Source organism: Sus scrofa, chromosome 2 (genome assembly GCF_000003025.6).
Source record: "Sus scrofa isolate TJ Tabasco breed Duroc chromosome 2, Sscrofa11.1, whole genome shotgun sequence".
NCBI classification, from domain to species: domain Eukaryota; kingdom Metazoa; phylum Chordata; class Mammalia; order Artiodactyla; family Suidae; genus Sus; species Sus scrofa.
Window position 1 is genome coordinate 119,319,779 of NC_010444.4, and position 17,228 is coordinate 119,337,006.

The following is a 17,228-nucleotide window of genomic DNA, read 5'->3' on the forward strand; positions in this document are numbered from 1 at the left end:
GAGCATTACGAGCCCCTCAGAGCTACTGCTCAAAACACAGCGGCATCTGAGGACAGGGTCCTGAAGAGATTCTTGGTCAAAACCAAGTACCTGAGGTGGAGCTGTTTTGCAGTCTGTACAAAGCAGGACTGATCTGTCTCCTTCAGCACTTCCTGAGCATATCCCACGAGCCCGCTGTTCTCCAGCAGCCCCTGATACTCTTCCATTTGAGTCTGAAATTTGTCTAATCTGAGTTTCTTAGATGTATCAATTGCTTTCAAAACAGACGATTTCCTCTCTTCTAGGACTTCAAAGAGCTTTTCAAAATGTGTAACTGCTTCTTCTTTAGCCCGCTCTCCATTACACTGTTTTAAAACAAGCGAAGTGTTACCTCATCTGCTAAGACCAAATGTCTTTGCACAGCAGAGCCAAAATTCAACAAGACAAACCCAAACGCTGCAAAGAAAAAGATTTTGTCTCTTTGAAGTTTTCAGAATAATTTGGCATCAAATACACTTAGCTAGGAATGATCAGCAACTTTTAGACATACTTTGTAATTTTATAGTATTGTTTTTCCTTAAGCTTTTGATCTCTAAAGCCCAACATTCAATTTGTATACAAAAGAACTTGACATAGAAATTAACTGATTTAATTAAAGACACAGGAAATACAATTCAGTAGTTATTTATATTTATTCATTCCTAATTCAGGAAACTTTACCATTCCACCATATTCCTTTTCTTTTAAAGTTAAATCCCAGATACGAAACTAAAAATAAATTATATAAACGTACAAAAATGTAACTCTTCTCTTAAATTACTATTGTCATGTATAGTTATAATTTAAGTTGTAATTTAGTTCATATTGATTTAATTATAAATTATGCAGATTAACTTCTTTATGCTTGAGTTTTTCTCTTCTGAAAACTGGGGATAAGACAGACCATTTAGGTTTTTCCAAAGACTGAAATACATGATTTATATAAAAAGCCCACCACAGTGTCACACACTCAATGTTATTTTCACTATACACATTCTTCTACTTTGTCACCTTGTCATAAAATTATCCTCTCTGTAGTGCTTGTTAAACATTCTGAAGGTCCATAAAATCAGAGAACTTGAGTTTGAAAATAAGACCAGCAAAGCACTCACGATCACTTGTCAGAATAAACTCACAGCAGCAATCAACAGAAAAGAATCTTCAAGAACATTCTTTTTTTTTTTTTTTTTTATGGCCACACCTGTGGCATATGGAAGCTCCCAGGCTAGAAATCGAATCAGAGCTGCAGCTGCCAGCCACAGCCACAGCAACACTGGGTCCGAGCTGCAACTGCAACCTACAGAACAGCTTGCAGCCAGATCCTTAACTCACTGTGTGAGGCCAGGGATTGAACCCACATCCTCGCAGAGATGATGTCAGGTTCTTAACCCACTGAACCACAAACTCCTCAAGAACATTCTTAAAAGCTGACAATATATGGTAGAAGTGCACTGCAAATTTGCCAGTGGCTTCCGGCCAACATTTATAACTAAAGGAAATTTCTTCCAGATTTCCTTCTGTTTCCTAACCCCCATAGCCAATTTTTTAAAAGCAGGATGGGAGGAGAGAATGGTGGGTGGTGACATTCTGGTAATATTTCAGTGACACATCACTTTAAACTCAGCAATGTCATTATACATAAGGCAGATTTTTTTTTTCCAGCTAAGTATAATTATGATAAAAGAGACAGGAGTTCCCACTGTGGCATAGTGGATTAAGGACCCAACTGCAGCAGCCCAGGTTGCTGCAGAGATGATGGTTCTCTCCCCAGCCTGGTACAGTGGGGTAAGGATCTGGCATTGCTGCAGCTGCAGCTCAGATCTGATCCCTGGAATGGAGACAACTTCTCTGGTACAGAAGATGATTCTTACTGATAATCCTAACAAATACAGCTTAGGTCAAAGGTATGAAAACAAGTTTAATAATTTCTCCAGGATCCCAAGGAATCAGTGTCTACATGAATATTTGATGCCTGAGTTCCTCAGTTTTCAATCTACTGAATGATAAAAACAAGCACTGGGTTTCCTTATCTCAGAAGTAAAGGCTTTTTGACCAAAAGAATCGATAAAGACAAATCTAAAATGACCACAGACACAACCCTTAAAGCAACCTAGGTGAACGTTATCTAGGTGATAATCTGCTGTGTTGGGGGATTACAGCAAACTGAGAGAAGGTCAATCAGATACAAATACAAAAAAAACCAAAATCCCACTTTTAAATTACATGTAAAATGCAGTCAGTGCATATTGGAAAATTAATACTAAAAATTAAAGCACTTCTCATAATATGGTGTCAATTCACATAATTTTTCAATAATTTTAACCCATTTTTGAAAAAAACTTCAAAAAACAGTCTCATATTAGCCAGGGTATTTTTATATTTAGTTAAAACTTTTAAAGTGATCAAGAGTAATGGTCCTTCAACTTATTCCAAATAGAGAAGATAACTAGGTATCAAAGTCAGTGAATATTTGGAATTTTAAAATAACCCAGTTCTATCCTCTCTCGCTGTATTTTAAAAATGCTATCAATTTCTCTAATTTTTTTACTTAAGTATAATATGCAAAGAGAAAATATGCATGTAAGTGTAAGGATCAGTGAGTCTGTGAACATACCCAAGTAACCAGCATCCAGATTGAATAACAAGACCAGCATCCCAGAAGCCACCCTTATAACCTTTCCAGGCACTAACTCTCCTCCTCTTCAACAGCTCCAATCCTGAATAACACAGCCTAGTTTCACCATATTTGGAACCACACAGCATCTGCTCCTTTGCATCTGGCATCTTCCTTTCAATATTAGTGCAAGATTTACCTACATGGTTGCACAAAGTTGTAGATATTCGTTCTTCATTGCTATTTATATTCCACTGGGGATGGGCATCTGAACACTTCATTTTGTGGCTATTATAATTAATGCAGCTATGAACTTCTGGTGAACATATGACAGGTATATACTTAGGCATATCTGGAGATTTAAATAAACCTGGTCCTATCAACATATAGCACATTTTTTCAAATGCAATCTGTTACTTTTGTAAAATATAGATATTTATAAATGCTATAATTTTCCCTGTATTTCTACTCGAGACCTTGTTAACTGCCATGTAAAGAGTTAGTCATTCTTTCCTCTATATTTCAGCTTTGCACAGTAGCAGTAACCTAGCCAACAAGGTTTATATAAGGCATCATTATTGCTAATTGAAAACTCTCCTCTGAGTTTCAGTATCATTTAATCACTACCCCTATCAGCAGTGATCACATAGCATTCTACTTGTCTATATTTGTTTTTCTACTCTCAGCTCATTAAATACCCTCAGGATATTATAATGAATAAATGAACATCTAGATGAATAAATGAAAAATAACAAATCAGCCTACCACTTACCTCTGTTTCCTTCATTAACAAGTTTAGTTCAGAAATTTGACTCTTCACTTGGCTCTCCTTGCCAATAAGGTAATCAATATCTTTTGAAAGCTTTTCCTGTTGGAACATATTAGAAACACAAATAAGCAGAAAGAGAATTACAACAAAGGTCTTGAAGAATTTTTTTTAACACAGTATCCTTTTTAGCTTATGATGAACAGACAGTAAAATCAACTACAATAATTATTATCATTAACCTGGAGTCACTGGCTTGAGGAGGCCCAAGGATATATGAGACATTAGAAACAGATTAGAAAAAAGAACAAGGAAGTGATACTCAGATTAGTTAAAAATCCTCCATACATATATAGCACACTTCTGTGGTCTCATCATCACTCCCAGAACACTTCCTCCCAAGTCTTCTAAGTAAATGGAAGAGCTGCAATTCAAATCGTGTTATCTTCATCAGATTTTATAATTCTCTCTCACACACACACCCACACACATAGCAGGAAAAACAACAAAGACCCTTCCAAAATACTCTTCATAGTCCATTCCAGCCTGTGTTCATTAAACAACTACACAGTACATGATAATGAAATACAGATTTACAGATCCAGTGTTGCCGTGAGCTGTGGCGTAGATCACAGATGGCTTGGATTTCACGTTGCTGTGGCTGTAGCAGAGGCCGGGGGCTACAGCTCTAATTAAACCCCTAACCTGGGAACTGCCACATATCATGAGTGTGGCCCTACAAAGCAAATATATATATACTTATAAAAATTAAATGTATATATATATATATTTGTAAAAATAGTTAACTTCCAAAGCTTATTGAATAGCTTGTTTATAAAACAGTCACTTCAAAACTGGTATAGTTTATCTTAGAGTAATGTCATAGGTTTCGGTGAGGTCACTAGTGTAGCCCAGAAAACATAATATGCCTGAAATACATTTTGATATATTTACAAAATATAATACCCTGAAGCACAATGGAGTACAAAGTTGCAGCAAACAACATATTCTGAGTCTAAGCAAGAGTACAGCCATCAAGAAAACACCACCCAAGCTGCAGTCCTGACAAGAAGATCTGAGCATTTCTTGGTCACAATTGGTGACCAGTGTTGAAAAGGATTATTAAGAAAATAAGGAGTTCCCGTCGTGGCGCAGCAGTTAACGAATCCAACTAGGAACCATGAGGTTGCGGGTTCAATCCCTGCCCTTGCTCTGTGGGTTAACAATCTGGCGTTGCCATGAGCTGTGGTGTAGGCTGCAGACTCAGCTCGGATCCCGCATTGCTGTGGCTCTGGTGTAGGCTGGTGGCTACAGCTCCAATTCGACCCCTAGCCTGGGAACCTCCATATGCCGCGGGAGCGGCCCAATAAACAGCAAAAAGACAAAAAAAAAAAAAAAAAAAGAAAAAAGAAAGAAAGAAAATAAGAGGGGCAGAGATGCAACTTTTAGGAATTAAAAGAGTCTGCTTCCTACATTATCTTCCTCTTTTTTTTTTTACTTAGACTATAAGAGAACGTATGTAGAAATCAAAGTTACGGGGCTCTCTGTCAGGACCCATCTTTAACTCTTGGGACACCCAGCAACCAGACACAGTGAGTTTGCTTAATGGCTCACTGGAGGAACAGAACAAAGACCTGTTAGACAAACAAGATTTCTGAGGACTCAAGGCAGGATGGGTCCAAGAAGGAAATCCTGTGGGATATGAAGAATAAGAAAGGATATTAAAATCTTGCATCTTAATTCAGCATTTTACAGACAGGGAAACCAAAGCTGAGTACAAATATCACATAGCCCATAGCTGAACTAGAAACCTCTTCACTGCACACTAACCATGATGCCACAGGCTGAGAGCTACTTCCTCAGCAGCAAGCTGCAAGCAAGAAGGTAGTTCCTCCAAGACCACCACTGTCAGGCCCAGGTAGGGGCCGGGCGTGCAGGGTGTGAGTGCTGGTGTTTAGCTACAGCAGCAAAGAGAGGAATTTGGCTGCTTAAATTGAAGTAGGGCTTAGTGCTAAATCAGCTTAAGTTAGAATTGTTAGCCTAGAGAAGAACAAAGGACAGAATTCAGAGGTTCCAGGGAGCTGTGATGCTTAGACCAAGTCTGAAGCCAACCACGGCCCTTATCTGAGATGGTTCAGTCCTCTGAGTCCCCTGAAACCTAGGCAGTCTGTATTAAGACTACTGTCTTAACCAAGAATCAGTGTGTCCATTTATTCATAGGCCTCCAAAAGGCATATGTGACAGACACTGATACTGGGCACTTTATCCAGGGAGTTCATCTAAGGCAGGAGGTCAGTTTAAACCCTTTACTTCTATTAGGACCCTAGTTCTCTGGGAACTGATCAGAGGCTGAATTCTCAAAGACCCCAAAATTGCTCAAAGCTTTCTCTCAAGCAGTAGTTCTCAAATGCTGAGAGTTTATGAAGAACACGGAGGCCCAAGCTCCTTGAAGTAGGACAGGCTGGCCTCTGTACTTCTACCAAGTGTTCCAGGTGATTCTAACGCCCACCAGAGTTTGAGCTCTCTCCTTGTAGCAGTCAGTTAAGGAAAAATGAAAATGATAATATAGACCTGTCACCTAGATCATGAAGCCATCCAGCTTAAAATCTAGAACCAAGTGAAAAGGAAGAAGATCCATTTGGTACTTTTAGCAATTCTACACAATTTTATCCTTCCTAAAAAGTGAATAAATTGAAAAACTCCATTATGGAGTCAATTTTTATTAAAGTGTTAAAACATAAATGAGAGAAGTTAACAACAGAACTCAAAGGGTAACTTAAGTGTATGTTATCGTCAAAGACTGATTCCAGGTAACAGAAAACAACTTCTGGACAACTTGCATAAGATCAAACCAATAAGAAACAAACAAAAAAGGTGTCAAAATTTGCAAATACTGGTATTGCCACCATGGGGCACAAGCGAGAAATAAAGACTAGGTTTAGTCTCTTACTTGAGACAATTAAAAAAATAACAGAATACATGAAACAGTTCTTAAGACACTGGACCTCAAGAAACAAGGGCCAAGCCTCTGAAAGATGAGAAATAAGACAAGCCTATGCTTGCCCCAGCTTATTGTCAGGAGTGGGCTTCCCAGGCCTGGTGCAGAGAACTCAAACAGGGCCTAGAACTCCCATGAGTTGAGGAGATGAAGCTGGGAGTCTGGGGAGGCCAGAGTTTATAAAGCACAACACCTAAGAACAGATAAAGAGAAAGATCTCCAGAAATTTACTAGGCCTTCCCCCCCTTGCTTATTCAACAGTTTTGATCAGTTCATATATGTGAACAAACTGCCACAGGCCAGGGAAAATATCACCCAAAAGGATTAGATGAAACAATTTCAGGAGCTCACACAGGCTGAGAATAGTGCCTGTTCCCTGCTAGACAAAGAGAGAAGGAAAAAAAAAAAAAAAAAGCCACAGGTGCAGCCCTATAAAACAAAAAATTAATTACTTAATTTACATTTTTTAAAAACTTCAAAATTCACAGGGCACTGGGAAGACTAAACAAATGATTTTACTTCAATAGATAAAATTCATCCTAGAAAAAATGCTGCTCTGACCTGCCTAACAAAGCTTAATATTAATAGCAAGACTCAAAAGGAACAAATTATTTCCAAGTAACTTAATCACACACCAGAAGAAAACTCTAGAATATCTATAGGAATGCAAAAATATCCAGTATCCAAGAAGGTAAAATTTACAATACCTGGCAGCCAATCAACAGTTTTCAGGTATCAAAGGAGGAGAATACATTCATAATGAGAAGAAAAATCAGTCCAAACTGACGTAATGACACAGATGACAGAATTAGTAAATAAGGACAGACATCAAAACAATGATACCCACAACCCACGTGTTCAATGTAGAGGGAAGACTGAGCAAGACAAACATACAAAATTAAAAACTGCATATATGTAAACTAGATACAGGCCAAAAAGTGCACACATACATAGTGTTGAAGACAGAAAGGAAACAAAAACTTAGATGGGTGGTAAATTTATGAATGAATTAATTCCCTTTTAAAAAGGAAAAAAGAATGAAACAACAACAACAAAAAGAGCATTATACCACTGCCTGTTTGGCTGTGGCTTATCAATCAAATGTGAAAGTTTTAAAAGGGCTGTCTATAAGGTTGATAGGCAGCAATTAAGTTTTAGCCCATACCCATCTGAATAAACAAAAATGTTTATACTAATTCCACTGGCAAGCAAGATGAATCAAGTGTCTTAAAACAGCTACTCCTCTTCAAAGTGTGTCACTCCCCTGCCCACATTCAGTGTCAAGGCACTGGGCTCACCTGGAGATCATAATGAAGTGTCCTTCAACCCTCTCCTTCCTCAAACCTCAGAACCACACATCAGCAAGGCAAGAAGTTAAGTTGCCTGATCACTAAGTAACACTTTAGATTATTAACTCATTCCAGCAAAACAGGCCACACAACATGCCATGATTTTATAAAGAAAAAGGTAAAGGTCTGAAGGTAGAAAGAACCAAAATTTAGTTCTGCAAGTCAGTCCTACCTTTAAGGTTTTGTAGGCACTGCTCATAGTGGTTACGCGGTGATTGGAATGGTTACCACCCAACTTACAGAGATGACACACTGGCCTCCTACATAATTCACAGTACATGTTTATTCTCTCTGTTTCATGTTCTGGGCACATTAAGATCTATTGAATAAAGAAGAAACATGTGGTTAAAGGTCTTTACAGCTTACATGCACTTAAAAAATTTCAAGTAACTGAATGAACTCCCAAAACATAAAGCTAAGGTTTACAAAATCACTAAAGCCATTTAAAGTAATAATAGTGCAGAAAGAAATAAAAGCTTTTGGTACATTGTATGAAAATTCTCTACATGACAATGACTGATTTTCAGCTTGAGAGTTTAAACGGTCAATTAATTTTATGTAGATGTTAGTTCTCCTAAACTTGATAAGAAGGTGAAAATTTCTTTCCTATCAGACTTAAGTGAAATGCTTAAACAAGCTAGAAAGGCTCTGTGACCACAATGAGTAGGCAATTCTTAATAATCATGATCAATACTTTTGTAAGGTATCAAACAAATAACTTACTAGAACCCAGGGCCTCACTATCCCCACAAGAAATCTGTTATTAAGAGAGTCTTGGAACACTTTGTAAGCTTCCAGATGTTTGCTTTTCAATATTAACTGTATACACATTGACCAAATTTAGAACTGTATTTTCCTGATTTAAATTTCTAACTTTTTATTTGCTCTGTAAACTATCATCACAGGCAAACTGAAAATACAATATAGCTGTTTTCATTTGAAAGAAAGGATTCTTTTAAATTAGTGCCTTAATGAAATCAAAAAGTTGTCCATTATTCCAAGATTAGATTTTAAGCAATACAACTGGACTGATAACTCAAAGAATTTTTTTTAATTCCATTGTGCAGCTCCAGGAGAAAAACTGGAAAAGATTTCAAATTTTTAAGCATGCCCATATTCCTACATTCTCAAAGCCATTCCATTTAAAATAGAATAATATAAAGTTTGGCTTTTGCAAGGAATGCAAGAACTCAAAATTATAAGGCAAATATTCTGTAGGATAAAAGACACTTTTTATAATTTTACTATAGTGAATAACACTAATGACTTGAAGGAAAGACTTTTCTCCTCAATATTACCTGTTCACATTTGGTTCTCTCTTATTAATCCTAGATTTGATTTTCAATTTCATGAAATTCTTAACTCATAAAAACTCAAGCACAATATAATGCATTTAATAATCATAGATGTATGCATTTAATAATCATACTTTCATGACAGAAAAGTACAAATCAATTTAATATTTTAAGACACTAAAACAACAGGTTGAAGTTACAAATTTTTAAAAATCTATGATCTTGAGAATTTAAATGATAAGGAACATAATACAGAATTAAAGAGTATTTGATAAATCTATTGCATAAATTAAGAAAAAAAAAAGTCATTCAAAAAAGTATAAGCAGGAGTTCCCGTCGTGGCACAGTGGTTAACGAATCCGACTAGGAACCATGAGGTTGAGGGTTCGGTCCCTGCCCTTGCTCAGTGGGTTAACGATCCAGCGTTGCCGTGAGCTGTGGCGTAGGTTGCAGACGCGGCTCGGATCCCGCATTGCTGTGGCTCTGGCATAGGCCGGTGGCTACAGCTCCGATTCAACTCCTAGCCTGGGAACCTCCATATGCCGCGGGAGCAGCCCAAGAAATAGCAACAACAACAACAATAACAACAACAACAACAACAAAAGTATAAGCACAGACTATTCTTGTTTTAATTTACAAAACCTACAGCATTTAATATGATGTGAGAAATACTCAGCTCATAGTTTTAAGATAATTTTGAGGATTCTTTTTTTTCCCTAAATTCTCCAGAAATATCTTATGCTCAAGGTCTTTTGCTTAAGAACGCAAATAAAATTTATACTCACACATGTTGCTAGGTTGTAAGGAATAAGAACATTAATTGAAAGAACCAATTACAGTTTTTTATTTTTTTTATTTTTTTTGCTCTTTCTTGGGCTGCTCCCGCGGCATATGTAGATTCCCAGGCTAGGGGTCCAATCGGAGCTGTAGCCACTGGCCTACACCAGAGCCACAGCAACGCGGGATCCAAGCCGCGTCTGCAACCTACACTACAGCTCACGGCAACGCCGGATCGTTAACCCACTGAGCAAGGGCAGGGACCGAACCCGCAACCTCATGGTTCCTAGTCGGATTCGTTAACCACTGCGCCACGACGGGAACTCCCAATTACAGTTTTTTAAATCTATGTAAGTCAGAAAGCATGGAGTTTGGCGTGAGCAGATGCAAACTATCGCATTTAGAATGGATAAGAGGAGTTCCTGTTGAGGTTCAGTGGGTTAAGCGGCTTGGATCTGGTGTGGCTGTGGCTGTGGTGTAAACTGGCAATTGCAGCTCCAATTTCACCACTAGCCTAGGAACTTACATATGCTGCAGATTCGAACCTAAAAAGCAAAAAAAAAAAAAAAAAAAAAAAAAAAAAAAAAAGAATGAATAAGCATGAGACCCGACTGTCTAGCAAAGGGAACTATATCCAATCTCTTGGAATAGAACACGATGGAAGACAATATGAGAAAAAGAATGTTTATATGTCTATGCCTGGGTCACTGTGCTATACAGCAGAAATTGTCAAAACTGTGAATTACACTTCAATTTAAAAAAATGAAAATGAAGAAAAATTTTTTCAACATCCTGCTTTTCAGTCATATAGCAGGTTTAAAGAACAATATTTATTTGACAAGATAATATAATAAATCACAATGTATCCTTCACTTAGCCTCAACAGTTATCAACAAGACAAATCTGTTTCACCCAGAACTTCATTCATTCATAAGGTTCTTTTGAACAATTTTTTTTTTTTAAGGCCACACCCACGGCATGTGGAGGTTCCCAAACAAGGAGTCAAGTTGGAGCTGTAGCCACCGGCCTACTCCACAGGCACAGCAACACCAGGTCCAAGCCGCGTCTGTGACCTACACCTCAGCTCATGGCAATGCCAGATCCTTAACCCATTGAGCACCACCAGGAATCAAACCTGCATCCTCATGGATACTAGTCAGGTTTGTTAACTGCTGAGCCATGATGGGAACTCCTTGAACATTATTTTAGATATTACCCAGAATATTTAAAAAAGGCAACTTCTACTTCAGATACCATATAACCATTATATCATAAGGTTCAACTATTAGGCTATAATAACTATTTATTTATAATACAATGTTGGTAACTAAAAATGTTTGAATGTTTCCCAAACAATTCCTCTAGATCATTATGGACTTGCCATACTAAAGCACAAAAGCTTTTAAATGATTTCAATCTTAGAGAGTACATCTCAGACAACCTTTCCGTTATTATTCGGGATTACTATGAACTTTCATGTATTGTATGACATTATATTGTAATGGAGTGAACCGTAACACTGCCTTCTAAGCTATGGAGATATTTAATAACATACTAAGTAACTCCAACTACTAGGCCTTAGTTTCTCCTACCGGCCTTTATTAAAGTTATTTCCTTTCTTTCTGCCCAGTTCTAGACATGCTATAATTTAGTTATCACACTAAGTTTAATATTCTAACTTAAAAAAAACTTCACTTACCTTGGGTCTAAAATTTGTAGTTGGGCCCACATACTCATGCTGAGCTTTTATAGTACCCCAAGGATGATAAATTTTGAAGCATTCGTTGCAGTAGCTTGCACTACAGTCCATGCAACTTTTTGTGGATTCTTGAGGTGGTGGTTTACAGAGGTCACACATAATGGCTGTGGCTGCCCTTGCTGCCTGCCGATATCTTTCAACAATAGTTTCCAAAGTGAAATTTCGAAACAGACCATTGATTCCCCGTTCTCCAAGATCCACATCATGCTCACAGCCAGGGCAAGGAAAAGTAGTTGTTCTAGGGGTCAATGAATTGCGCTTCCAGCCTGTGTAATTAGTAAGTCCTTGTTTAGTTACATCAATTAGAAAACGAAAAGAATGAAAAACAAAGTCATGTTTTCAAAAGATACACATCTACAAATATTTTCAAAATCATAATACTCAGAGTGGCTCCATATGAATCAATCTGCAGTCTGAAAATGCTTTTTTAAAAATGTTTTCTCCTTGGCATACAAAAGGTAAACCCAAGATACTAAACAATTATCAATCAAAGAGGAGAGAAATTATTCTACAGTAAATCCCATATAAAAACCAGATTAAATCAAATAGATATGTGGACAAAACATATAATACAATACTACAGAGGGTCAGGACCTTTTGAAATTACATAATATTTTAAGTTGTTTTTATATATCATACCCAAATGTATTTGGGCTTGCATTTAAAGGAGCACAGCATCAGCTGATTGATAGGAACTGAGTTTATTCATAAGAGAGCAGGAGTCCTTAATCCAGCCAAGGTCCATGGACTGACTCCACGAAGATTCAAATAGTTTGGTAAACTACTTGAAATTGTATGCAAAATTTTGCATCTGTGTACCTCTGCACATTTTCTAAACAATCCACAGGTCTTATAAGATACTCAAAATAATAAGCGACCACAATATTGTTAAAAAACACACACACACACATAAGAGGGCATCCCACTGTAGTATTGTTTTATCTGAGAAAATTCAATAGGCAAAAATCATTAGTTAATTAAGTGCAATTTATAAAAGAGGGAAAAGTTCATTCATAGACCTAGAATCTAGTGACTTTAAGAGGGACCAACCATTTAATATCTTCTTATGACCTGAAAAAAAGAATCATTAAGATTACTTAATTAGTGAGCCAAAAGGTTCCCCAAAAATATTACAAATAATTTACAATATATACAATCTATTGAATGACCTTAAATGTCACACTTTTCTTCAGTATTATCCTGATTTTAACAAATCAAGAAATCAAGACATGACAGTCCTTCCCCACAGGTTCACAAGACTGGGGTGGTCTGTTTAACACAGGTGCATGCCTGTCATGGTACTTCCTTTTCTGTATAAATTTGCTCTGAGCATGTAGCCTTGGTTACCCACAAAATAACTCCTTAAATGTAAACACAAACTTCTTAACCTACAGTCTTCTTTCATACTACTATGTATCCAGTACCAAAAATGAATGGTTAAACTTAGCATAGCATACATTTAGAAAAGGTCTATTAATATTGCCTTGGCAACTTACTATCATCACTGAAGACTGTCTTCAAAGACATCTAGCATGATATCACTACAGGTAAAATTCAGCAATCAGCCCATGATTTTATTCATTTGAAGTGACTTTAAAGCATGCTAAACAGCACTGGGCCCCCAAAGCTACTTAAGCAACAAACATGCAGCTGCCATTATTTTAAGTTTTAAATATTTTTAAAATATTTAAAGATATTTTTCATCTTTAAATTGTTAAACATACCATAAAAAGCATACAAAAAAAGCTGCCCCATAAAAATTTGAAAGTCCTGTATCAAATACACTCTTGTAATAATTATACAAGCATGCAACACAGTCCAAGATTTTTCACACCACAGCAGGCACATAATAAAATAAGCAGCAGAGCTACTTTTAAAACACATGCCAATGAAAATTTCATTTAGTGAAAAAATTCTGGAAGTGATATACTGCAGTGGTCAAGTTTAAACAAATGGAAATTCATATTTAACTGCATGCCTCCACACATGAACTAAGTGATGGAAATTAAAGTGAATAATTTCAACAGTCAATGTTTTTAAAAAATGGATTATTGGTTTATGAATTGAAGGCTGTGAACAAGTGAGTAATGGGAAAAAAACAAAAGTACACTATGACAATAAAATCATGCTTTAATATGTACACTGGTGACACCCAAATTTTGGTCTTCATGTTCAAAAATTTTTTTAAAATGTTTCATTCCTTTTCTGTAAACCTCTTTTGTTTTCACAATAAAAATGCAAGGTGTAAAGCATCATATGAACTTTTTAAATCAGACAAAATATTAAATCAATATATCATGGCTATTTTTCTAAACAGCTCTTAAAAGCCCTCAAATTTTTCCATGAATGCTCAAGAACTTACATTTTGTTTCATCAGTCTTAATTTCTACCACTGCTTTCATCAAAGCAAGCAATGGAAAATATGTTCCGGGCAATAAAGAAAACAGAACAGATCTAAGGATATTCTGAGAAGTAAACCTGACAAAAAAATCAGGACAGTAAAACTAAAGTGTAACAGAATCAATTTTTCTCTATAGCTCTGCTGTCTAATAGAGTAATCATTAAATTCAAATTCAGCTCCTCAGCAATAGCAGTCACATTTCAAATGCTCAAGAGCTACATATGGCTAGTGGCTACCACCTTGTATGTTGAAGGGTCAAACATTTCTAAAATCATAGAAAGGTCTATGGAATAGTAGGGGATAGTACTACCCAACAGCATGATATAATGGGGTTAAAAAGAAATGATGGCTTAGAAAGGTAAAGAAGCAACAGAGGCCAGTGATGCAATTTTCTATGTCAAACTTCATTTGTGGGGCCAATAATACTTGCTAATTATGTAAACACTGTCACCTTACAGAATCAATTCTTTCCCCCATACCTTAAAGAGAGATTAAACTAATTAAGCATAAGTCATGACACAATTGTAAAAATGAAGACAAAAAAATTTCAAATTGGTTTATAACAAAGACCCACCCAAAAGTCAGCTATCATTCATATGTTTTACCATGTGAATTATCAAAGAGAATACTAAAGCATTTTAAGACAAAGAGAGTCAATTCACAACACGTTCCAAATCTGTCATTCTGGCCACAGACAACTTCCCCACGGTTACCTCCTGGCCATTTAGTGGACTATTTATCCTCAGTTTGGACATTCATGCTGGGCGGATGCCTTATGCTTCCACCTTAATGTTTCTTTGGGCCCATTCTGACCATCTGACACCTTTGAGTTGCATTTACTCTTCCAGTTACATTTACCCTTTGAGTATTAGCCTTTAAATCTGCAGAAACTTTTCCTTGACTACCCTTTGAATCAAAAGTGGATAATAAGTAATTTTTTAAGCCAACTGTTCTTACACTTAAAATTCTTAGTGACCCACTAAAATCTGTTAGAGAAAGGATGACCTGTGGCTTCCAGAAGTGGCTGTAAGATTTTAAAAGTAAGGAAAACAGAAAAGGGATAACTTTTTGGCTGTTTATTTTCTCCAGTAAAATTTAAGGTATCACCAGCATCCCCCCAAAATAGCCAATTTTACTTTAAAGGTCAACTGGAGTAAAAAGAAAAAAAAAGAAAAGAAAAAAAAAACCCAAAAACAAAAAACTTATTGTAATAAGATAGATTGGTCCATATTTCACACAAAAGTAATGTTAAATCATTTACTCACAAGTGAGTAAGACCTAGATGTTAAAACTGTAAAATATTAACAAAAAAGACACCATATGCATAAACAAGTTGAGATTATGTTATTAACTACACAAATACCTTTAAGCAAATTTTTAAATACATTGAAAAGTACTGGCTCATTTAACCTCCCCAAGGTAGCAGTATGGCTGTTATCATAAAGCTTTGTTCCATTAAGTAAATGTAAAAGGATTTTTAAAGTAACATTAAAAAAAAAAACGAGGGATGTCATTTTCTTTAAAAATATCCCATCATGGATGTGTGTATGTGTGTGTGTATGACAAAACACAAGCACTAATAATCAGAGCTCCCTTTAAAAAATCAGAACTTGCCTGGAAATTTAGTCCTGTTGACCTTTAAGTCATCTCAGCCCAATTTGTTCACATGCTACATAATTTTGAAGACTTGACCACTGATATTTATTAAAAAAAACCTTATCTATATAAAGGTATATAATTTAAATCTAACACTATACTGCCTGCGGCCACACAAGCAATAAAGCATTTTCTACCTCTCCACCCCAAAGATCTCCGTTGTGATGCTGTGAACAATGAACAGAAAGCTGGATTTAGAATTTAATTTCAAAGAGAAGATTCACAACTTGTTAACAAAAGATAAAGCAGTAACTGTGTCCCACATATAATGCAATTATTGAATTAAGAGTAAAAAAAAATGTGCTTTTCCTGGTACACACAATATTTACATAAAGCTACCAATGTAAACCATTCATCAAGCTTAGCACAGTTCAGAATTAACCACTATTGGTGCAGTACTTAAGAGACTTATACTTCACTCTATAGATCTGTATTTTTAAACAATCATACTTCTGGTAACTGTCAAAAATACAAAGTAAAAATCAAGCATTTTTTTGTGTTTGGCTTTTTTAAATGACCTAAATCAACAAAGTAGGTAAACATGACTAAAATCAATTGTATCTTTCTGATAATACGAAATACAAAATGAAAGGAAAGCTTGCATAATAACCAAAAAATGAACACAAATATAGCTCTTATTTTTGCACAATTTAACATGCTAATGATATACACACCAATCTTACTCTCTTTTCAAGGCATCCTTTTATTTTAAAATCTGTCAAATGAACCATGCAATGTTATTTGAAAGGAGTATGTACAAAAGTCCCACGTCTTTTTTTTTTTTTTCATTTTTTTTTTCATTTTAATGGCTGAACCGGCGGCATATGGAAGTTCCTGGGCTAGGGGTAGAGTCGGAGCTGCAGCTGCCCGCCTACACCACAGCCACTCGGGATCTGAGCTCCATCTGCAGCCTACCCCACAACCTGTGACAATGCCAGATCCTTAACCCACTGGGTGACAGGGATCAAACCCACATCCTGGAGTTCCCGTCGTGGCGCAGTGGTTAACGAATCCGACTAGGAACCATGAGGTTGAGGGATCGGTCCCTGCACTTGCTCAGCGGGTTAACGATCCGGCGTTGCCGTGAGCTGTGGTGTAGGTTGCAGACTCGGCTCGCATCCCGCGTTGCTGTGGCTCTGGCGTAGGCTGGTGACTACAGCTCCGATTAGACCCCTAGCCTGGGAACCTCCATATGCCGCGGGAGCGGCCCAAGAAATGCCAAAAAAAAAAAAAGCCAAAAAAAACCCACAACTACTTGCGTCCACTGGGGAATGTGAGGGGAGCTACAGACAAACATAAACAAATGGGTGTGCTTGTGTTCTAATAAAACTTTATTTAAAAAAAAAAACCCACATCCTCATGGACACTATTTTGGGTTCTTAACGTGATGAGCCACAATGGGAACTCCACATATCAATTTTTATTTTCCAGTAGCCATATTAAAAAAAAGTGAAATTAATTTTAGTAACACATATCTAATATATCCAAAAACTATCATTTCAAAATGTAATATGAAAATTATTCAAGAGATACTTATATTCTTTTTTTCATTCACAAGTTGCAAGTGTTTATCTCAACTCAGACTAGCATGTTTC

At 36.6% G+C, this 17,228-nt stretch overlaps 1 protein-coding gene across 6 annotated transcripts in view; it reads right to left on the reverse strand.

Moving 5' to 3' along the window:
- TRIM36 (tripartite motif containing 36) overlaps positions 1–17,228 on the reverse strand; it is a 47,990-nt gene that overhangs the window by 15,303 nt on the left and 15,459 nt on the right. For 2 of the 6 annotated variants that reach the window (XM_021084641.1, XM_021084644.1), the window contains exons 3-7: positions 15,771–15,800; positions 11,517–11,842; positions 7,918–8,064; positions 3,405–3,500; positions 91–344 (exon numbers count right to left, since the gene is read on the reverse strand). In XM_021084641.1, the coding sequence (XP_020940300.1) occupies positions 91–344; positions 3,405–3,500; positions 7,918–8,064; positions 11,517–11,842; positions 15,771–15,800 (853 nt within the window). Of the gene's footprint in view, positions 1–90; positions 345–3,404; positions 3,501–7,917; positions 8,065–11,516; positions 11,843–12,626; positions 12,648–15,770; positions 15,801–17,228 lie in introns of all 6 variants that reach the window. The other 4 variants (XM_021084642.1, XM_013995037.2, XM_021084643.1 and 1 more) reach the window with 2 other exon arrangements.